This window comes from Ursus americanus, chromosome 19 (genome assembly GCF_024610735.1).
Source record: "Ursus americanus isolate L20-20 chromosome 19, mUrsAme1.1.p, whole genome shotgun sequence".
Taxonomy (NCBI): domain Eukaryota; kingdom Metazoa; phylum Chordata; class Mammalia; order Carnivora; family Ursidae; genus Ursus; species Ursus americanus.
This window is the reverse complement of record NC_142145.1, coordinates 20,747,604-20,771,212: the sequence shown is the minus strand read 5'-3', so window position 1 is coordinate 20,771,212 and position 23,609 is coordinate 20,747,604. Positions and strand designations below refer to the sequence as shown.

Sequence of the window (23,609 nt, the reverse complement as noted above, 5' to 3'; positions counted from 1 at the left end):
GCCTTTTAAGTGGGATTCATACACTGTAAATAGGTTAAAATTAAATGTGTTTTGTAGGTATCTTCTTTTTTAAAAAAAAGGAAATAAATTGTGAGTGATTGGCATCAAATAGTTTGTCTTTCACACCATCTAATAAAAAAACATATTCTCATAAAGCACACCCTCCTGTGATTCTCATCACCCTGGAACATTCACAGTACAAAGTAGCCTTCTTCCTCTTTTCCCCACTTTCTACTCAATATGGTAGGTTAATTCTTTTCTAAAAACAGACTTAGCTATAATTCAGATACCATAAGTTCACCCTCTGAAAGTGCACCAAGTCAGTGGTCTTTAGTATATCCACAGGCTGTGCCACCAGCACCACTATCTAGTTCCAGAACATTTTCACCATCCGCAAGGGAAAACCTATACCCATTCGCAGTCCTTCCCCATTCACTCCTCCCATCCACTGGCAAACACTAATCTACTTCCTGTCTCTATAGATTTTCCTATTCTGGATATTTCACATAAGTGGCATCATACAATATAGCCCTTTTGTGTCTGGCTTCTTTCCCTTAGAATACCGTCTTTAAGGTACATGCATACTGCAGCGTGTCTCACGTATCAGTTGCTTGTTATGGCTGGGTAATATTCCCTCGTATGGAACTACCACATTTTTGTTCATCCGTTCTTCAGTCAATGGATATTTGGGCTGTTTCCACTTTGGGCTGTTCTGAACCATGCTGCTGTGAATGTTTCTGTACAAGATTTTGTGTGGACATAGATTTCATTTATCTTAGGTAGATAAACTTCGATCTTTCCTCTCATTTTTCATTGCTTTTTTCCCCAGCTTCAGGAATGCCCAGAACAACAGGAACTTCCACATCCTTAACAGCTTGATAAAGACCAAGCTGTCATATCTCCCTCAATCTGATCTGCATTTGCCTGTCTTTTCCCAGAGCCACCCATTGGCCAGATGCACCCCCCACATGGCAGCGTCACTCCTCAGAAGAACAGCAACCTGCTTGTGGTCCTTGTGACCACCGTTGGCGTCATCACAGTGCTGGTGGCAGTGATTGTGGCTGTGATCTGCACCCGGCGCTCTTCAGCCCAGCAGAGAAAGTAGGTAACAGCTGGTTCCTAAGAGGAGAGAGGTCGCTGTTTGACCTATCACCTTCTCGAGTTATATTTTTGACAAGTCTCTTCCTGTGTTCTTTCATAATTCACCGCATTTCCTTTATCCTCCGACGTGAGCAAAACCTTGCTTTTTGTTGATTCCAGGCCCGTAACTTGAGTGAGTGAGGGCCAGACTTGCAGACTTAATAATAGAATCCACCTGGACACCCACTTGGAATTTCTGCTTGATTTTACTCCTCTGGGCCAGATTCTTCCTTTCAGGTGAGGGCAGGTGTTCCTTTAGCAACATTTAGAGAATGGACTTCATCAGGTTCCAATTCATGGCCCTCTGAACAATTATGTATAAAATGTTGGAGATGTGTGTTCCACTAAAAGTATTTCCCCTTTCTGGCAAGGAGGATTGTAGGCATTGGATCAATGCTTGTGGCATGAATGCCTGCCAAACTCCATCTAGTTACAATACTGTGGAGTGTTTAGTTCGGAGATAGTAGTTGGGATAGAAGAGAGATTCTAGAAATTTAGAACAGTTCCGATTTCCTGGTTATGGTTGATTCTCAGAAATTAAACTTTTTGAGGGGTTTAAAAATATTCTAATATTATGCAGTTCTAGGTTATAGCACATACAGAGGATGATACTTCAAAGTCAAAGTTTAGAATGGAAAGATGGTTTTAATTCAGCTTATCCCCTTCCAGCAACATCCATAACCAGTTGTGGGAATCAGCAATAATCTCCTGGTTATTCTCTGCCTCTCTGCCTCTCTAGCACTTTTCAAATCTTGCCTGATGTGTCCCTTTCAGCTATACTTTCTCACTGAATTGGCTATAATAAGCTCTTCCCTTGAATTTTTGTCTCCCTTTGGCCTCAGGCATGGTGCCGGCTCTGAAAGCCTGAGGCATGGGCCCATCGGTGGCTGGTTTGACAACTATATGCTACACACAGTGTCAGAGAAAGATTCTCTAACAAATAATTGTTCCTCTTCCCTTGCTAATATCTTAGTTTCTGTCTCTTTAAAAAAAAAAAAATCCTATGACCTTTTTGCTGATCTGTATTGTATTTTCCAGCCTTTTGAAGTGAGGTGTTTAGAAATAGGGTCCAGGAAGATGTACAAACTGAAGAAAGTGACTTAGGGGTGTCGAAGCAGTCTTTGTATTAAATTGATTAGATGGCAGGGCACATTTGATATCTGGCTGTGTTTATGAGATGGGGGTGTCTGTCTTCCAGCTGGTGCCGGCTAGCGTGCTAATGCTTTGTGCTTACGCAAGAAACCAGGCCCACCGAGCTTAACTGATTCTCATGTGTTCACATTCTGGGAAATCATAATTACCCACAGAACTTCCACATGCTCGACCCTCAGTGAGGCTCTGGAACAAACAGAACTGTAACTGAGTAAGGCCTCGAACAGTCTCTCGGTGGAGCTATCCCAGGAAAGGGGCTGGGCAGACAGAGCAGTCGAACACCAGTGCTCTCTAAAGCAGAGCGACAAAGATTCACAGACACGGAAGTGGGGAAGGCATCAAAGCCAAACCGGGCCTCTTTCATGAGGGCTTTAAAAACGTGGATGCATTCGCTAAACTAGGTTTAATTCACTAAACCATCTGTATGTGGCAGGGTGTTTTGTTTGTTCCGTTTTCATCCCTGTGAGAAGAATGTAGGAGGGTTATATTGACCTGGTGAGCCGGATTCCTGGGCACGTTGCTTCCTCACAGAGAAAATGCCAGTCTTCTCAAAGTGCAAAAGTGGGATTTGATGCTATGTTGAGAAACTCTTAAATTGTCTTAAATCCCACTCTAAGTCCTATGTTAAGAGCTTGAAGGTTTTATTTAGAGAGAGTAGAGGCCGAGCCCAGGGTATGACTTGTTTTTAAAATTAGGAAATGGATGAAGGAATAAATCACTCGATGTTTGACTGGAAACAAAGACAGTGGATTTATAGCTCCTGTGCTCCTGCTACTTCAGTTTTCCTCAGCCTTCACCCAAAGTCTCTTAATATTTACTTGGCATATTTTCACAATTTGCTTCATATATCATTCTCCTGTAACAGACCCATTGGCATTCATCGCGGTCTCTTTGTAATGTTCACAGAGGAAAAAAAAGAAAAATTTTTCTCCTTCAAGATAATCCTGAGATTTAATTGAGCTTTTCTTGATTTCACTGAGGATCCTTCCTCCTGATACCACCACCACGGAGTCTTTTAGAGCAAATTAAGTGATGTAGAGGAAAGCAAAATCAATTCCAATCTGAGACAGAAATAATGTCCCTTACAGAACTCTCAGAAAAAATGAGAGTTTAATGTAATTAATAAAGTGAAATAAGAAACACTTTCATGGGCTTCCTCAATAACTCTTTATCTGTTGGAGCTGGAGAATGTAACTTTCTGTGTTTGCTTGGGGCTCTTGAATTACGTCCAACGGATTTGAAACATATTTTTGTGTACTATTGGTAACACTTTATTCAACTTAGTGTCCACACATTTATATATCCATTTAATAATGATATAGTTATCTGATTGATTCACATTCCAGTTGGTACGATTTTGTTTTTATAATATAAAATAACTAACAGAAGTTAGAACCCAAGTTCTAGTTCTAATTCCCCACTTCCTGAATTAAATTAGTGGTGTTTAAGCCTAAAGGAAGACGTAATTCCTGAATGTCAGTTTCGTCAAATGAGAAACAAGGCTAAATACTTTGTATCATTCTCTCTTAAAACATTGAAATTCCCCATGGAATACTATCAAATTACAGAACTGTATGGTAGCTCTTAGCTTCAAATTAATATGGAATAAAAATAATTTTGCCTTTCTTTTTAATTATTAAATTTTTTTACTACTTTGAAGATAATCCCCTTACACATTTTGAATTAGTGGAATTATAGTAGAATATCATAATATAGAAAAAATATGTTTATGAAAGCTTAAGCTAAAGGGGTTCTGTGCCTCTTAATAAATTAATAACATTTTCCTAGCCAAAATATAAAACATGTGTCACAATAAGTTAGAATGTATCTCTAGATACTAAAAACAAAATATTTGACATTGAGAATATCCTGAAAATCCAGGATATACAGTTATCACATTTCTAAGGCAGTTACCTGGGTAGATAATCAACAACTTGTCTGAATACATTAAATTTAAATACATAAATAAAATTCAAGGTTCACCTGATAGAGTCGCTGGTTGACTAAGCCTCCTATTTGATTTTAAAAGTATATAGCAGGTTTTAAATATTAGTCCACATTCAAATCTTGACAAAAAATCATTATCTCCAGTATTGACAATCAAATGTTTAAACTCCTAAATGAAATCTGTAGTTTAGGTTACTTACACTGATTTTTCAAATTTTTAACATTTTCATTGTTTTTCAGTGTTCCACGGAGCCTACCCCTTAGGTCTTCGATATAACTTAATTCTGCCACAGAAAATTCAGGTTTATTTGAGTATCTAGGACACTTGTTCCTGAGATCGCAATACAAGTTTTTTTGGTGTGTTTTTTGGGTGTGTGTGGTTGTTGTTATTGTTGTTGTTGTTTGTATGTTTTTGCTTTTAATAGCAGTTAGTAGAATAAAAATAATCAATATCGAGAATTAGGAAGCTGAAAACCTTTGGGAAAGATTTGGATGGAAGAAGTAGGGTGGGTACTTCTGAATCCCAATATACTTTTCCCCGTGAACCTGAATCATTCTTCACACTCAGTTCAGGCCTTCTTCCTTTCTGAAATCTTCTGTAAATCCCCAGTGGGGCAGAGTGTCCTTGCCTCAACCTCCTAGTAGATCTTGGCACATGTGTATCTGACCAGGAGAAGTAGTACAGAGCTATTTGCCTCCTGTGAACAACTTGAGCAGAGGGTACCTAAGCACAGAGGGGAATTTAATAATTTCTTACAATGTGGCAAAAGAATCTGTGAGATGATAGTAGTATTTTAGAATTTCAAAGGGCACAGTCTTGAATAAAATGGATCCTAACCCACTGTTGGTTTTTACCCCTTCACGTCCCAATTAAAAGTGAAAAGGAAACAGACTTCTCTTATAGTAATAAGTCATGTGCAAAGTAAGAAACAGGCCAATAAAGAATCAGAACCTTGCAAAAAAAAAAAAATCCTTCCAAGTTGATAATGAAAAATTCTTACTATTTAAGTCAGGAAATTACTATGTGCAAATTAGTATGTGATCTGCATGATACAAAGTAACAAATCTGAGTAACGTTAACTCTTGAGCTAAAGATCTTTCTGCAATTCCCCACTGACTTCCTGATATTATTAAAAATGTTTCTGTTGGAAGCAAGTCCTCCTATGTCTTGGTCCCTCTACTTTTTCAGCTTTACCAACTGCCAGTTGCAGTGGTTGCTCCTTACTCCAACAGTGCAGAAATCCACAGTAGTCATGCCATTGTCCATTCATTTATTAAGCTTCCAATGTCTCACCTATCTTTGCATTTCTAGTGCTTAGCAAATTTCTTGACACATGCTCAGTATTCTGTAAATGTTCACTGAGTAAATACATGAATAAATGTTGTAAAACAATGGATGTTGTTGGACAAGTGAAAGAAACAGAATTTACTCCAGTATCATGAGGAAACCAGTTTACATCTCAGAGCATCTGGCCAGCTCAGTAAGACAGACAGTAATCAATGCAAGATGAGTGGTAAAGAAAAAGACAAGGAAAGTGACTTAGATATGCTAAGATTACACAGACTTAACATGGTCAAGAAGGCTTTCTAAAGAAGAGAGGCTTGAAGAAAATCTTTAAGTAAGTAGTTTGTAAGTAAATAGGATTGTGAAGGCATTCTGGGCAAAAGTATGATGAGATAGATGAGAGAGAGAGGGCAAGAGAGAAGGGGAAAGAGAGAGAGGGAGAGAGAGAACAAAAACCACCAGCACTTGATTATGCTGTGAACAGAGAGCCTTTATTCAAGAATTCATGGGGTGGGAAGAGACCCTCCCATCCTACAGCCATTTTTTGGAAGCTGAAAGATTACCAGTACCTGTGAAAAAAGATGCATGTAGGGAGGGATAAACATGTGACATAGTCTATATCTTATACAAAAACTACGTTTAAAATAAAAACAAAACCACATTCACTAAGACAGTGTTTCTCAAACTTTAGGTGCATCTGATTTCCCTTGAGGGCTGTTAAAGCACAGATTGCTGGGCCTTGCCCTCTCACAAACGCCCAACACCTGCAAGTTTCTGATCTGGGGTGGACTGAGACCGTGCACTTCCAACAGGTTCCCGGTGCTGCTGATACTGGGACCCTACTTCGGGATCTGTTGCGTTAGGTTCATCTGCACACAAATGTTGAAGATTCTCTTGGTGAGACAGACAAGCTAGGGGGCCACTATGGGCAGCAGTCATTATGTCAGAGAACCAGCAGATGGACAGAAGGCTGGGATGACAATGTTCCTGCAGGTTTTAAGACAAATTTCAGGCAATTTAGTTATGAGCAGATGTCCGTTTTATTACAAACCTGCTGCATGGGCGGCTGGGCTACCACTAGCAGGGAAAGGAGGCCTCTCCAAGGTCAAAGACTTCTCTCTTGAGAAGACACATTATAGAGAAAACAAAAGTAGTTAGTAGATGGTGTTTCACAGAATATATACAAAAAGGAAATAAAGTCTGTTTAGAGTCTTTAGATTCTTGACTGATAGCTGAGTGGATGAGTAGCTTCTCAGAAAAGGTCTTGATCTGATTAAAATCCATCAGAAAAACGTGTACTCATTTTATCGGGAATGATAATTTTTTTCCCCCAGGTGAGGTGATAAATCACAACATACAAAAAGGTTCTACCTCAGTCAGGTTTGGAATTTTTTTTTAATAAAATACATCTGGGGAAGCTTGGTACTGAGGTTATGGGGGCTGGTGAATGAATGAATGAATGAATGAATGAATGAATGAATGAATGAATGAATCATGTGTGTCAACGAGAGGAAAACAGAATTCATAACTTATTTTTAGTTTCAGAGATTATTTGACACATTTTCCCCCACAGGCTATTTAAATATTGAGTTATTATGAAAAGGTTGACTGTCTTATCCTGGATGTGGGAACTGGCACTTCTCTGTATACAGTCTTGTAGGCACTGGGATTAAAAAGTTATTTAGCATTTTGATTTGTTAGAAAGATAACAGGGTGAAATCTCCAAGTTTGAAAATGACATTAAATTGTTCTAAGAAGTTACCAGGGGAAGATTACACAGAGAGCTGTGTGTGACTTGCAGATTGTTTCCTGTGGGCAGGTGAAGTAGAAGGAAATGAATTCAGGGAACGGATGGTTAGCAGAGAGTTATTATCTTAGACACAAGAAAATGATCTAAGGGTTATTAGAGACCATTGTCTAGAGTCAGTGTGGGACCGCTGCCAGGAAATCAGCAAAATGTAGGTAGTTGTAGGGAAAACATTAGAACGGAAAATACTGTGCTATTTCTCTGCTAAACTACTCGATAAATATTAAGTCTGGCATTCTTTGTCTCCAGTCCTTATCAGCATGCTTCAAAAAAGACCAAAAAATGTAAAACAAAACAACAACAAAAAAAGCGAGTCACACCACTAAACGTTCATTAATTGCCTCATAGGCATAAAGGTCCTTTTCGGCATAGGAAAATAAAGCCCCTCGCAGTGGCCTTGTACAGGTTACAGAGTTTTCGCCCAAGTGGTTCGTTGGAACCATTTAGCAACCATGAAAACAGTTGATCCTCATAATCCATTCATTGCAAGTGAGGAAGTAAGAGGGAGTTACTTCTCTGGGGTTCTATCAGAGGTTAGATTTTAACTATCTGAATTCTGTCTTAGAAAAGACATTATTACCTTAAAAAAAAATAGAAGCTACAAATGGAGATTTTTAAAAACGGAGAACTATAAAGCAGAGGTTGAAAACTTTTTGAAAAGGGACAAATAGTAAATATTTGAGGCTTCGTGAGACATGTGGGACACATGGTCTTTGTTACAGCTACTCAATACACTGCAGTGTGAAAATAAATGAGCTCAGTAGGATTCCAATAAAATTTTATTTACAAAATCAGGCCGTGGGTGGATTTGGTCTATAGGCCATAGCTTACTGACCCCTACTGTAGAGAACAGTGGGCAGGAATATCATGCTACTTTACTTAGCAGGCAGGGAACATTTGAAACTCACTAGCCCCCGAAGAGTCTACCACTGAAAAATGAATTTGTGGTTGCAAAATTCTTACTGAGGAAAATAAGAGATATTCGAAGCCTCATTCTAATCTGTATTCTTCTCTCTTCAAAGGATGGGTCTTAGACTGTGTTCGCATCCAGATACTTAGTGACTCCAAGGCATAGGTGTTTATTCTCCTTAGAATGTCCCCATACTGCCTTTCATCTGCAAATAGCATATTATACAGCTGAGCTATAGACTTTCTTTTAAACCCCAATCTTGGCTGGCACAAATTCTGGCCTTTTTATTTCTATTTGCCCTTTCAAAGCAACTCCTTCATTTATCTCCTAAACAGATGTTTCAGTCAAGTGCCTTATGACTTGCTCCAAAGATTGGCATATGGCTCCCTCTAACCCATTGTCACCTTGTGTGAGAATTTGTAGCTGGTGAAGTTAGAGTCAGGCACTCTCTGGCAGGCAGCCGAGGCCTTGGGGATTCAGCACCGCTGCTCCTATAATGTGGTGAAGCTCCGGGAGAGAGGAGGAAAGGCAGCCAAGACATGCCCACCAATTCTTGGATTTCATAGGTTTCCTCCTGGGAGCACTCTTGTATCCTTTCCTGCTTCTCACTTGAATTTACTGAGAAAAGAGAGGAAAGACCATTGAATAGAGGCACTCACATTCGCCTTCTAATTTTTTCGTTCCATAGGAAACGGGCCACCCACAGTGTTAGCAAGAGGAAGGGCAGCCAGAAGGACCTCAGGCCCCCTGATCTTTGGATACATCACGAAGAAATGGAGATGAAAAATATCGAGAAGCCATCGGGTACTGACCCTACAGGAAGGGACTCTCCCATCCAAAGTTGCCAAGACCTCACACCAGTCAGCCACAGCCAGTCAGAAACCCAACTGGGGAGCAAAAGCACGTCTCATTCAGGTAACTCTGTCCTCTTGGGCATCAAGACAAGCCCCCCATTCTGAACCACACGGGAGTTTTCCACTCCCTCTTTGATGGAGGCACCCTTCCCTTCAATCTGCAGGTCCTTTACCAATAGTTTAAATAATCTGATGTAAATTTGGTTGATTAAGTAGTTTCTTTCCCATCATCCTATTACCTGCTTTTTATAATTGCAACGCTTCTTAAAACTTCTAAGAGGTAACAGGTGGTACACTTGGGAAATAGTGAAATGTAAAAGCCAAATGAATTTATTGCTTTTTGTTAAATCTTGAACGAAAGCTTTGTCAAAGAAAATTTGAAGCTGTTCTATTTTTTTTTAATTCCTTATGTCTATGGACAATTCTAAGTTGATTTTAAATTTTCTCTCAATTTCTTGCATTAAAAAAATCACATTAGGGACATATGACATATGAACACATAGACTCTTCTGTTACTTCAGCCTCGATTACTGTGAAGATCAACTTTTATCCCCGTGCAATCACATTATATGGTCACTAGCCTGGTTTGGTGGAGTCTGTGTGCAGGCTGTGTTATCTACAAAGTGATCGGAAGAAGAAAGCCTACTCTTTGGTGCAGAACAATCCATGTGCAGGAATAACTAAGAAATCTAGAAAGTGGTTGTAAGATACTTCATTTTCTGTTGATCCTCATATTGTAAAAATGCTTATGGGAAGCAGAATAACCAACCAAACACGCACACACACACACACAAAACCTCTTGGTCTACTTATGATGTGTTTGTAGAATGAGTAGCTGTTATTTTTAAACTGAATTAAAATATGTTAGTTATTTGGTTGTGTAACTGGTTTACTAGATTTTTTCAGCTTTAACAAGAAATTCACTTACCAGTTTTCAATCATGAGTTGTTGAGTGTTCTTTTTCTAGCTCTTAAATAATATCTCAAGGAGTTTCCCTACATTTTCCATCATTTTCAGTTGTTAAACTACATTCTAGTTCATTAAAAACTGCAATCGGAAATTTAAATTTAAGTTTCTCCCTCCCTTATGGCCAGCTAGACTTTTGGCTCTGAGGACTGGGGTTATAATTTGTTGTTTAAAGCCTCCAGTACCTTGGAAGGAAATGGAGCGGTGGGGGTGGGAAAGGAGGGGGCACAGTCTGTTTCGGAAACCCCTTTACTTATTCCTCCTACCTGTCTATATAGGAGGACAGGGAGGGGAAATGAAGAGCAGAGAGGCAGGGAGGGAGGAGAGAAAGGATAGTTTGAAGTTTGGCGATGCTTTTTATGCACATGGGCTTTCTTCATGTGACATTCAAATTCTTGGTCTTTTGTGAAACATAAGCATGAGTTCTTTTGAGACCCTGTGGGATTCTTCCACTGGCCAATTACATGATGTGAGATATCAAGTCAGGGCTTAACCCACTCCTACCAGGAACAGCTCTGTCAACCTCACTGTCCTCTGGTGGGTCAGCTGCACTTGAGTGAATTCCAGGGAGATGACTCAAGCTTGAACAACTTTCCTAGTGCACACTTGACCCAGAAGAAGTACCTACATCTTTGCCAGGCCAAATGATGAGAGAGCTTGTACTCCAGTCTTTCAGTCCTGCTCTCCTTAATAACCTCTTCCCCTGTTTAAATAGACACAGGGTAGATCAGCAAGCCTGCTGCCTGAGCAGACTAATACCTGAAGAAAAAATGAAAGGCAGATCTTTTTGCAGGAAACTCCACACTTTACAGTTGCTTATTCTGACCTTTTTGATTCCTAGAGGGCATCAGGAGGACAGCATAGTTCTGCCTCCCACTGGAGGGGATAGAATTGCCTCTCAGCCCTCAGAAGGTTTTACCAATTATTTCCAGGATTTTTCCTTCTTTACATTTCCCTTTATCTTTTATACACTGAAGTGACATTTTGGGGCAGCTAGACTACTTTTGATCATTTAATAAGTCCTGGGAGAAGCTTAACTCCAAACAATGGCTGATTTCTTTAGAATAAGAGGATACTTGTGCCTATCTGTTTTTATTTGAGGACCTACTTGCCAACTCTATAGCAAAAGGAAAGTAGCACTCAAAATCCTGCTGGTTATATTTTACATTACATCAAGCGTTCTCTACACTCTCCTGGTTAAAAGAACAAAACTCCATGTCAATGACTAGGATACTTGTAAGTGCTCTGGTCTACTAGGAAACTTTAAAAATATTTTTACATTTGAGGCAGACTTTCTCCTTTTGTTGATGATTTTAGGTCAGTCTTAGGAGGCTTATTCCCCTCTTTTCTCTTTTGTTTAGTTTTCTCAAATATTCAACTTCCCACAAAGACTTTGTGGCAGCAACTTGAGTCATAGCTTGGCTGGAAAATATTATTTATTTCTGTACTTTCAGGAGATTCAAAGTTTGTTGTGTTCTCTCTCTTTAGTTGTGCTGTAGGGGTATAATTTGCATAGTTTTATTGTCTTACGTGGTCTGTGTAGTTTTTTGGAGGATGTGTGGACAGATTCAGATCTAGGCAGTTATCATTATCTTGGCTGTGTAGAAATTTCCCCCAGCATTATTTTAAATTTTGAATTTTATTAACTACTATTTTAACCAAGAAAAGAACTCACGTATGTAATTTTAAAAGAAGGAAAATAATACAAAAAATTGTGAAGAATAATACCGAAAGGAAGAAACAGTATGTTTGCCTTTTTACCATCCCAGATTCCTTATCCCTTTCGTGAAAGAAAGACAATATTAAGAATTTTGTGGTGTAACCTTTCTATACAAATATACATGCATACACATTAATGCAGATATATAAACACACCATATATACATGTATATTATATACAGATATATAACACATATATACATATATTATATACAGATATATATGAATACACACACACACAGAGAAATGTGTATATACACAGTATGCTTTTATGTGTATATTACACAAATGGGCATATATGATACTGTTCAGAACTTCAGTTTTATTGTTCTCAACATATATTTTTGTTCACATTTTAAATATACACATATCATTCTTTCTAATTATTTTTGATGACTCTTTAGTGTGGTATTTTATGGAATCATAATAAATTTATATAAATATAGGTAGCCTTACTTTTGAAAAATAGAGTTCATTTCCTGTGTTTTTATAATAAGATATAATGCCTTTGGGCCTTAAGTACTAGTTGCATAAATTGTGGTAAATTCATACAATAGGATATTTATGGAACTGTTAAAAATGATAAAACTGGGGCACCTGGCTGGCTGGCCCAGTCAATAGAGCATGTGACTCTTGATCTTGGAGTCTTGATCTTGGGGTTCAAGCCCCACATTGGGCATCCAGTATACTTAAAAAAATAAAATAAAATAAATAAAATAAAATGGGTGGTGCTCGTGAATATAGAAGTATGAGGGGTTTTAAATAAATAAATATTATAAAACTGACTTGACAGAAAAGATGTTCATAGTATTTTCTTAAGAAGGTAACAAAATAGTATGGATGGGGGGCGCCTGGATGGCACAGCGGTTAAGCGTCTGCCTTCGGCTCAGGGCGTGATCCTGGCGTTATGGGATCGAGCCCCACATCAGGCTCCTCCGCTATGAGCCTGCTTCTTCCTCTCCTGCTCCCCCTGCTTGTGTTCCCTCTCTCGCTGGCTGTCTCTGTCTCTGTCAAATAAATAAATAAAATCTTTAAAAAAAAAAATAGTATGGATGGGAAAATGTCACTTAAGTACAAAATATGTATATTAATATATACCTTCTCATTTTCACATATAAACACATAGGCAAACCTTATAAAGAACAATATAAATAATGGATCTTTCTGAATAACAGGGTTATGGTAAATTTTTTTAATGTTTGTGCAATGAGACTCTATGGATTGGGTAGCCAAAAAAGTAGATATAATTATTTAAAACCTCAATAAAATGAAAAAGGCATCAACGTGGCTCGCTAGAAATTATGTAAAGATTGTTTCATTGAAGAAGGTGTGTCTCTCAGAATATTGTTTTTCTTGTAGGTCAAGACACTGAAGAAGCAGGGAGCTCCATGTCCACTCTGGAAAGGTCACTGGCTGCACGTCGAGCCACTCGGGCCAAGCTTATGATTCCTATGGATGCCCAGTCCAACAATCCTGGTGGGTAAATATTGGTACCACAAGGAAGAAATGTAGTGTTTTCTGTTTTCATCTTTTCTGTCTCAAAGTATCAAAAATATTTAGAATTTTCTCTGAATTTTCTGGGCAATTGGACAAAATGAAGAATGACTAAAACCATATCGTTTATAATTTGAAGTCAAATTTTTACTTATTGTATTGTTGTGTGCAATCCAGTGGTCTCTCTGTTGCAAAACAGATGGCTACATAGTTAAGAAATTGTTAAAAATATAATCGAAAAGCTGAAACTTCCGTCACTATTATTGGTTTTATTCTAATGATCACATCTTCATAGTTGTTTGTGTGTGCCTTTTTAATAGGTCCAATTTCTAGATTTAAATACTCTAGCACCCTTGAAGCAAGTGTTAACAGATATCCACTTACTACCCTCTTCTTGTTGGAAGTTTTCTGTCATATTCCCATATTAACTGAAGATATTAGTACACCTGGGGATCACTTCCTTTCCAATTACCTCTATGATTAATCTTGGTAATTATAATATCCATGCAGGTAATTCATCCAATGCCCTAGACTGTTAGTTCCTTTATGGTACCTGCAATGATATTGGCTCCTTCCCACCTCAATTCATCAATTCCGTGTCACCCCTAAAGCAATCATTGTAACCCCTACAAGCCTCAGTTTCTATCAGCCCTTTTTCTATACTCTCTTACTTTTCTGCTCACTTATTTTATTCCCTCTTTGCCAGCAATTCTTCAATCCCACCTCCAATCAGTTAACTCTGCCACCTTCCCACCATCCCTCAACTGCCTCATGTCCTCATTTACCTCCAAACTCAACTGAGAATTCATAGTCATTTATTATCCTCAGTCCCTTGCAAACACCCTCATCTCCCCTGGTCTTCTTTCCCCATCATACTCACCCGAAAAAAAAAAAAAAAAACTCATCCCTGATTAAATCAGCTCTACTACCAGCTCTCACCATGTATCCTAACAGCTGATTTTATCTGGAGAAAAACACATGACTTGCTTGCCAGGCATTAATGACCACAAATCCAAGGCCAGCAGTTATGTTTTTGGAAATGCCATTCATTTCTCTAGTCATTCATTGTTTCGTGTCTTATATCTATTCTTACTTCTCAGACTCCCCACACCTCTCTTCTTTCCCTATGCTCAGCTAATAATCTGGCTTATGATATTACCAAGAAGAGAGAATCACTGAGAAATGGTATCCTTATCCTTCCATCAAATCTGGTTGATGTGTTTATGCTCCTTTCTGAAGCCAGCTCTTTCCTCTGTTGTCATCCTTTCCCATCCACTTGGGGCCCCTTGTAGTTATCCCTTCCCTTTCCTGTATCATTCATTTTCTCTCTTCATGGATAACTCCAATAGGCATACAAGCATTCTGTCACAACTCTTCTTTCAAAACACCCTTATTGGATACCACTTTCCCCTCCAACTGAAGCTCATCCCTCTCCCTTCCTGAAAAATGCCTTTAAAATGTGTCTATACCCACTTTTTCCTCTTCGTAATCTCCCTTATTAGTTTTAATGAGATTTTCACAGTTTCTCTCCACTGAAAACACAGTTGCAAGGTGATCAATAATCTCCACACTGTCAAAATAAATCATCAATTTTCAGATGCTCAGCAAAATTTGACATAACTTCTTTTTTTCTTTCTTTTTTACTTATTCCTCCTCTTACTCCAATGTCAGAGTCAAAGCATGCCCTGGGGCTGTCTTCAGCCTTTTCTCTTCTGCCTACCTAGCTCTTTTGATGATGTCATCTGGTTCTGATGGCCTAATGCCATTTAAATGTTGATAAATCCCAAATTTTATCTCTAATTTACTCTCTTACCCGAATCCATATCAACTTTCATATCAACAACTGACTCAGTTTCTCCATATAGCTGTGTAATAGGCAAGACTGCTATGTTCAGGATGGAAATCCTGCTTTATATATTTCCCTTTCTGCCTCCAAACTTGACCCTCCTACTGTTTTCCCTATTTCAATAAATGGTATCACAGTTCATCCATTTACTCTTGTTCAGAGCTCTAGTTTCATGTTCTTTTATCCAAATTTCATCACATCCCAAATTCAGTCTTTCATCAATCCTGTAGTTCTTGCTCATAATACCTGTCCCCAAGCTGATCTCTCCTTCCCATCTCTACTGCTCGTCCTAAACTATGCCACCACCAACTATTTCAGATTATAGGCTATAGCTCTACACTCATAACTCGTCACTTTGCTTTAGCTCTTTCTCCTATACTAAGTTATCTACAGAGCAGCCTTTCAATGTTTGAATTAAATCATGTCACTCCTCTTGACTTCCCATCATATGTAGAATGAAATTCATGATTTCACCATGTCCTACGAGACCCCATGTGATAAAGCCTCTGGACACATCCCTCACTTCATCTGCTGCAACTATAATCTATTTCAGCCTCATAGCCTTCGTCTCTGTTCTTTGGATAATAACACACATCCAAACTCAAGGACTCTTCACTTGCTGTTCTCTTTTCCTGGAATTTCTTTTCATAGGTATTTACATGGCTTTTTCTTAATTCCATTCAAGTCTGTTTTCAATGGCCACCACCACAGGTCTTCCCTGACCATTGTCTAACACAGCATTTGGGGTCACTCTCTGCTCTATTTATTCTGCTTTATTTTTCTTTATTAATGTGGATGACCATCCTGCTTGCATTTTTGTGTTTGTTTATTTCTTTTGTGTTCCCCATATTGTCATCTCTAGGAGGGTAGAGACTTTGCTTCTTTGATCACCTCATATCCTCAATGCTCAGAACAGAGCCTGGTGCAATTGGCAGGCTCCAGTGGAGACCGCTTAGGTGAATGAATTAACGGCTGCTTCTTTCTACTTTACTATATGTCATGTTTCCTCCATGCTCTAATAGCTCTCAGTCTTACTCTAATAAGTACAAAAATTTTTATGGAATTTATAATGAATTCCAACTGTTCAACTCATGGGTTAGATATAACTATTATGCCTATTTCACTAATAAGGGAACTGAGGCTTGGAGAGTTTAAGTACCTAGCTTTTAGTCATACAGCAACTAAGTGGCAGAACCAGAATTTGGACTCAGAAAGTCTGGCTTCAGAGTTCTGAGCTCCTACTAATCACTAAGCTCCCTGCTGCACTACTCTGTGAAGCCATTGTCCTTCCTTCATTCCTTTTACTACATAGAGAGGCACTGTACCCTGAGCTGCCTCTCTTTGCCCCTCCAACTACTTTCCTCTTGTAATGAAGTTTTATCTGTGCCAATCTTCTATAGCTTTCTTCTTAAAAATAATTGTGCTTCATGTGTCAACTATACTCAAATTAAAAAAAAAAAATCCTCTGTGGGCCTTTATGTTCCATGTATAACTTCCTTATCCAATAAGTTCCTATATCTTGTTGATTTGATTTTTCTTCCACAATATCTTTTCAATTCCTGGCTACCTTCCTATTCCCCAGAGTCAATGTTAATTCTCTTTTTTATAACCTCACACCTGAACTGTCAAAACAGCTTCATAATGAGTCTTAGCCCCTTCTAGCATCTTCTAGATTCCCATGTATCCTGCTTGTCAGATGTCTTATTAAAACAACTTAAATATGACATTCATTCTATAAATTTCTCCAAAGGCTCCCCATTGTCTGCCAAGAAAAAACAACTACAAACCACTGAGCATCTCACATCTGAGACTACATTTCTAGTTTCCTGTTGCTATGCCTAGGTGGATGTATAGAAGGATGGATGGATGGATGAATGGATGGATAGATAGATAGATAGATAGATAGATAGATAGATAGATAGATAGATATAGAAATATATATCTGAGACTCCTGCCAGGCTAGACTAATTCCAGTCCATAAATATAATTGCCCCTTCTTTGTTTTTTCCATCTGAACATTGCTCTCCTTTTGGAATGACTCAGTGGCTATCTCTACCTAACAAAGTTGTATGCATCACTTTGAAAGTGATGCTCTCATACATTCTTTCTCTTCTGAATGTTGTACCCAGAAATGATGGCTTCCTTTCTCATGTTTGAATAACATTTCTTTCTACTGCATTTGTGGCATTAATTACACATACTGCTGCCTCATATGCTTAGATATTCAAGGCCAAATATTTCTTCTTCTAACAGGTTGTGAATTACTTCATGATAGGGAGGGAATGTATCTAATTCATCTTCACATTCATACATTGTATAGCTCAGTACTAACACAGAATTGGTGCTTGCTAAATATCTGTCAAACAACTGAATGAATAAGTAGGTGCATTATAAGAATGCCTTGTATTTGCGAAACACCAGTTTAGGAACCTCTTTTTAAAATCAATTATAGTTAGAATATCTTCTAAGATTTTATGATATATTAAGGGCAGTTAAAATTATTTTCATTAAATAGGAAAGGAACTAATGAGCTTAGAAAGAAGGAAAAATGAAATGAAATCTAATAAATATTGAGAATTTCTGAATATTTTTCACTTGCTAAATACCTTGCTAATTACTACTTCTTTAAATCTTCATAATATTATCATGTGGTGAGATTATCCTGATTTTACAGACAGCCAACAAAGACTCAAACAGCTTACTGACTCACTCCAGGAGACACCTGGGCAACCTCTGAACTTCTATGGTATACTGCTCTTTCAAGGATAAAGATGCCTTGCATGCCTCGGATTATTTATATCCTTTTTTTTTTAAGTTTTTTTGACAGTAGCATCTCCAATTTACAAACATGCAAGCGAAGATTCTGAGAGTATGAACCCAAAACGTGTGCCTGATCTGGCCACCACGTTGTGCTGCCTTATGTTGTTACCTGGAGCTCAAGGTTGCTCTATTTTGTTGCCTAAAACAGAAACCCTTCCTTATCCCTAGTGTCTTACTCTACATGAATGGGCCCCACAATGACCAGCAATTAATTTTGCTGTTATTTTAAAAATTATCATATATGATGGGTACATTATTTTAACCAGTTAAATAGTTTTACAAAATGTATAAGGATTTTGTGACCCAGCGATCCTATTCTTACACCTATTTCGCTCTTGAAATACATGATATGTTCACCAAAAGACACATACAAGAATGTGCATGGCAGTCCTTCTCCTCCTATCACATCTTTATTACATTGTAACATATTCACACAGTGGAATGCCATGCAGCAATGAACATGAACAAATTAAAATGCCACAAACAATAGTTGGTAACACAGAAACCTAACACAGCTGTGTGATTCAATTTATGTTAAATTTAAAAACGGGCAAAATAATCTATGGGGTTAGAATTCTGAAGAGGAGTTACTCTTGCTGGGAGGTGATTAGTGACCAGAAGAGAACATGGGAAACTTCTGATAATGTTCTGTTTCATGACCTGGATGATGGTTACAAGGCATTTCACTTTGGAAAATCACTGAGCACTACTTTGGATAATACATGTTTCCAGTATGTATATTGTACTTAAATAAAACTTCAGTAAGAAAGGAAGAGTTGATAGAAAATGTATCTTTTGAAATAACTTTGTCACATTACATTCTTTGTCATCTCCAAGTTCTGTGTTGGTAAAACTATCTAACGAAAGGAAATGACTTCAACATATAATCAAAGTTGCTTTTAAAATAAATTCTTCAGCTTTCTGATAAATAAAATAAGTTCTTTGCAGCTGACATGACTGATAGGCCTTACATAGCTCTGCTGAACAAATTGTAGATCTCTATCTTGGCAGAGCAATGATTTCCTGCAGGATAGTAGATACATTTTCTGATGGCCCCACTTGCAGTTACTTAGATTCATCAAGTCTCATCTATCGAGTCTTCTATAAACCACATCATAGCGGCATGCTGATTTCTAGTCACGTGTAGGAAGATGTTCACCATTCCACTTAAGAATCATTAGTTGTAAGACTGTTTTTCCTCTCTTCCTTGACATTTCTCATCATGCTCTATAAAATGTAAATTAGCAGATCAAATATAGACTCTCTGAAGTGCTTTTTCGTTTTTCAAATCCATGGGGAAATGTATTTAATTTCATTGGAGTGCAAAATCTGTGTATTTGTCTAAGATTTGTCAACTTATTGGTTGAAAACATTATGTGGCATATGCGGCTCCTTACCCCTGAACACATTTCACAGCTAAGTAAGCTAATGCTTGTGAGGAACATACCAGTCAGAGCACAGGCAAGAGAACCCAGGGATTTTGATTTTCTGATCTGCTTTGTTGTAAAATGGTGGCAAAGGCTGACTATTTTTACAGTGGCCAAAGAATTATACTACAAATGAAATTACTTATAAGAAAGCAGAAGCATCAAGTATAACTTTTCTGAATTTGTAAAGGGTATATAAGGGTCAGATGCTGGGTTTCCAGGAATCAGACTCTGAGACAGAATTTCAAATACAGGCAATTTATTAGCAAGTGCTTTCTGGAAGAACACCTGTGAGGGTAAGGGATGCAGGATTGGGAGGAGGGAGAAATGAAACTGGTGGTGCAGTTTAATGGGGGCTTCAGCTGACCCCACAATTTGTTCTGGTGATGAACTGTCCTTCAGAGTTGTCCCAAAGGAGGCTTCTAGACTTTGTCTCGAAACTTTGGCCTTTGGTGCAGGCTACCCGCCCCCCCCCACAAGAAGTGGGGTGTAATCTTGGGAGAGCAACTTCTTTGACTAAGAACCATTCCTGGAAAGATGTAGATTTACTTAGATTTCTAGTATTTTATTACTTGATGGAACATAAGTATTTGTTTGACCTTAGATTCCCTTTCCATTTCAACCTGTGTTTTCTTCTAGAAAATGCTGGAGGAGAGGAAGGGAATCAGAACTAGGAGAGGCATAGATTGAAGCAGATGACATTTAAGATCACATGAGTTATAAAATTCTGATAATTTAATGTATGAGAGTTCGTTAAGCAGAATTCTCTTGAATTTCATTTTTTTTTTGTTTCCCTGTACATCTTTTAGGGGAAAAAATATAATATCTGCTTTTAAAGGAAAAAAAATAGTCTCAAAAAGTGGCCTGAAGCCTCTAGTAAAAAGCCTGAGGCAAAGGAAGGGATACAGTTTTGTTTTTGTGATAGCTTAGGAACTGCTTATGACTCCTGGTTTGGGGCTTTCTAGAACATTTACTGTGAAAGCCAACTCTTTTTTCCCCCATTCCCACCATCTGCTTTAGGCACTTGATTGCGGAACTCAAATAATGGTTTGGAGAAGCTATTGAGAAGTGAAAGCTGCATGAGAAAAAGCAGATTTTAAAAACTAGAGTTCTGTTGGCTCGGGGCAGTGTACTACCAGAAGGCCATCTTGTACACAGATATGAGGATAATTCTAACCTCTGAGACGTTTGATTCTAAGTCAGAATCCTTGTGTGAAGCTTGCATTCATGGTATAGGAAGCCAGTACCCTAAGACTGGTCCCCAGCTTAGCAGGTTCTAGAACTGGGCACTCACTCCATTGCCTTGCAGCCTCTGCGAATGCCCACATCTGACCAAGAGTGCTTTTCTTAGGAGTAATGAGTGCAAACAACTGTTCTGGTACCACCGTAAACACCAACGCATACAAATGTTCAGCTATTCAGAACTGTGGGTGCAGTGGCAAGAAAGAGAAGGTTAAGAGCTCATTTAAGTTTGCATTAGAAATGATGTCATTGTCTAATATGTTTGTGACTCCAAATAATAATTTGATCATTACATTATTAAGATCAGTTTTTGTTCTTTGAGTCTTGAGTGGCATACTTCATTCCTCCTCTTACTGTGAGTTTCTGCAGAAGGCAGTATTTTTTATGAACCTCTCTAGCTCCTACAGTGCTGTGTAAATGGCTTTGTATAATGAGAGTTGAAAACCCAGAGGTTGTGTCTCGGTAGTTCCATGAACAAATGACTTGTTAAATAAAATTAATTGATTGGTAATTCTACTGGACGATCAAAATCAGCAGGTCAGTAGGATTATGCAGACAAGGTTAAGATATGGCTTTTAAGCCCAAAAAGTTACCGCCGGTGAGTACGCAATTGTGTTTTTAGGGAGGACTTTACAAGGCAAAAGAAAAGGGCTTATCAGAGATATAGAAATAATCAAAAATGGTTCTGATGAAGAATTGTAAAGGTAAAGAATTTTGGATGATGGAGTACAAAAGGAACACAAACATAGCTTTTGGAAAGGTTTCCTAGAGCAATATGAAAAATAAGAGTCACTTGCTTTTTAAGCAAGTGTGTCACCTAATTCTTTTCTCATTCCTAATGTATTAGAGATTTCTACAACAAAGTACACCATCTTTTATTCCAAGACCTTTCTCATCTGAGTATGTCTTTTGGGCAGTCCGGGGTAACTTGTAAAAGACGAAGGCAGATATTCTCACCGTGTCTTGAGAAAGTCACTGGTCTGCAGAAAAGGGACCAGGGTGGTGCCTCAAGCTCATCTCAAAGGATTCCTCTGGACCCAGATCAGAGGCTCCCTTTCCTGCGGTCTCCTGTTCTGTCAGATACTCATGGTGTCAACATGTACACTCGGATATCGACTCAGATTTCCAGACTTCATAGCTGTATCTCGTTTGAGAAAATCTCAGTTGAGAAGGGTCAGACAGGAGTGAGCAAGGCTGTCAGAAGCTGTAAGCGTTTTCAAGTCCACCACTCACAGTGTCCTCCATCTGATGTCAGTACATCGTCAGTCACACTGTAGTGGGCAGTGGTCTGGTCACCCCCACATCAAACCTCATCTTTGGGCTGGCAAGGTCTAAATAAAGGAAGCCTTCCTTTAGCTCATAAAGGACAGAACATATTCTGAGCCTACATTTTGTTTTATAATCGTAATTCCAGTTATTTTCCCCTGCCAGGGGAATCTCAAAAATCTTAGCATCATATTTCCCTTGGGTTCAAATTTGAGTTAAAACCTACCATTTAGGGGCACCTGGGTGGCTCAGTTGGTTAAGTGTCTGCCTTCTGCTCAGGTCATGATCCCAGCAGGGTCCTGGGATTGAGCCCCGAGTCGGGCTCCCTGCCCAGGGGGGAGTCTCCTTCTCCCTCTCCCTCTGCTCCTCCCCTGCTCGTGCTTGTTCTCTCTCTCAAATAAATAAATGAAGTCTTAAAAAAAAGAGGGGCGCCTGGGTGGCACAGCGGTTAAGCGTCTGCCTTCGGCTCAGGGCGTGATCCTGGCGTTATGGGATCGAGCCCCACATCAGGCTCTTCCGCTATGAGCCTGCTTCTTCCTCTCCCACTCCCCCTGCTTGTGTTCCCTCTCTCACTGGCTGTCTCTATCTCTGTCGAATGAATAAATAAAATCTTTAAAAAAAAAAAAAAAGAAACCTACCATTTAATTACCCAGTTACCTCTATCTTAATGTATTGAACTTTTTTCTTGAATGTAAGACAGGACATTTTTGGTTTTTTATAGAACTATTTATGTTTTTGGCAATGACAACAATTTTCAGCATCTTGGTAAAATATTCAGTTCATCTTTTAAGTGGTCATATTTTAAATTGTGGATTTTTTAAAAAATTTATTTATTTGGTGGTGGGGGGGCAGATAGAGAAGAAAAGAATACCAAGCAGACTCCATGATGAGCCCCGACACTGGGCTCAATCTCCCAACCCTGAGATCATGACCTGAACCAAAACCAAGAGCTTAATCGACAGTGCCACCCAGGTGCCCCTAATTTGGGGGTTATTTTTACAGATTTATTGAGGTATAATTAATATACACAAAACTGTACATATTTAATGTATACAATTTGATAAGTTTGGACATATGCATAGACACATGAAACCATCACCATGATTAAGGTAATACACCTGTAAGAGGAGTATTTTAAACAGCATTTCCTATTACGTGACATTTGGTTCAATCTTAGGATCTGTTGGATCCCTGAGATTGATAACAATAACCAGCATTTTTGAAGGGCTGACTCCTGACCCTCCAGGCTTTTGTACTTAATCTGTGGATAATCTCTTCAATCCACACCATAACATTGGTACTATTATCTCCACTTTACAATGAGAAAACTAAGAAACAGTGACCTTAAATAATTTGCTCGGGTTAATGCATAGTTCTCTATTACGGCATAACACATTACCTCCGAAACGTAGCAACATAAAACAATCACTCATTTTCTCAAAGGCTTCTGTTGTGTCCACACATTTGCCAGCATGTCCTCAAGACATGACTCCTGGCTCCCTCCAGAATGAGTGATCTAAAAGAGTGAGAGAGAGGGACGCCTGGGCGGCTCAGTCGGTTAAGCGTCTGCCTTTGGCTCAGGTCATGATCCCACGGTCCTGGGATGGAGCCCCGCATCAGGCTCCCTGCTCAGTGGGGAACCTGCTTCTCCCTCTGCTCCTCCCCCTGCTTGTGCTCTCTCTCTCTCCAACAAATAAATAAATAAGATCTTTTAATAAAAATAAAGAGGGACAA

At 38.7% G+C, this 23,609-nt stretch overlaps 1 protein-coding gene across 1 annotated transcript; it reads left to right on the top strand.

The window, feature by feature from the left end:
* Positions 1–955: 955 nt before the first annotated feature.
* On the top strand, positions 956–21,886 carry LOC148108470 (netrin receptor DCC-like). The gene is made up of 4 exons (XM_087869704.1): positions 956–1,101; positions 8,930–9,156; positions 13,140–13,256; positions 21,495–21,886. The coding sequence occupies exons 1-4, from the start codon at positions 956–958 to the stop codon at positions 21,884–21,886; spliced, it is 882 nt and encodes a 293-aa protein (XP_087725830.1).
* The last annotated feature ends 1,723 nt before the right edge of the window (positions 21,887–23,609 follow it).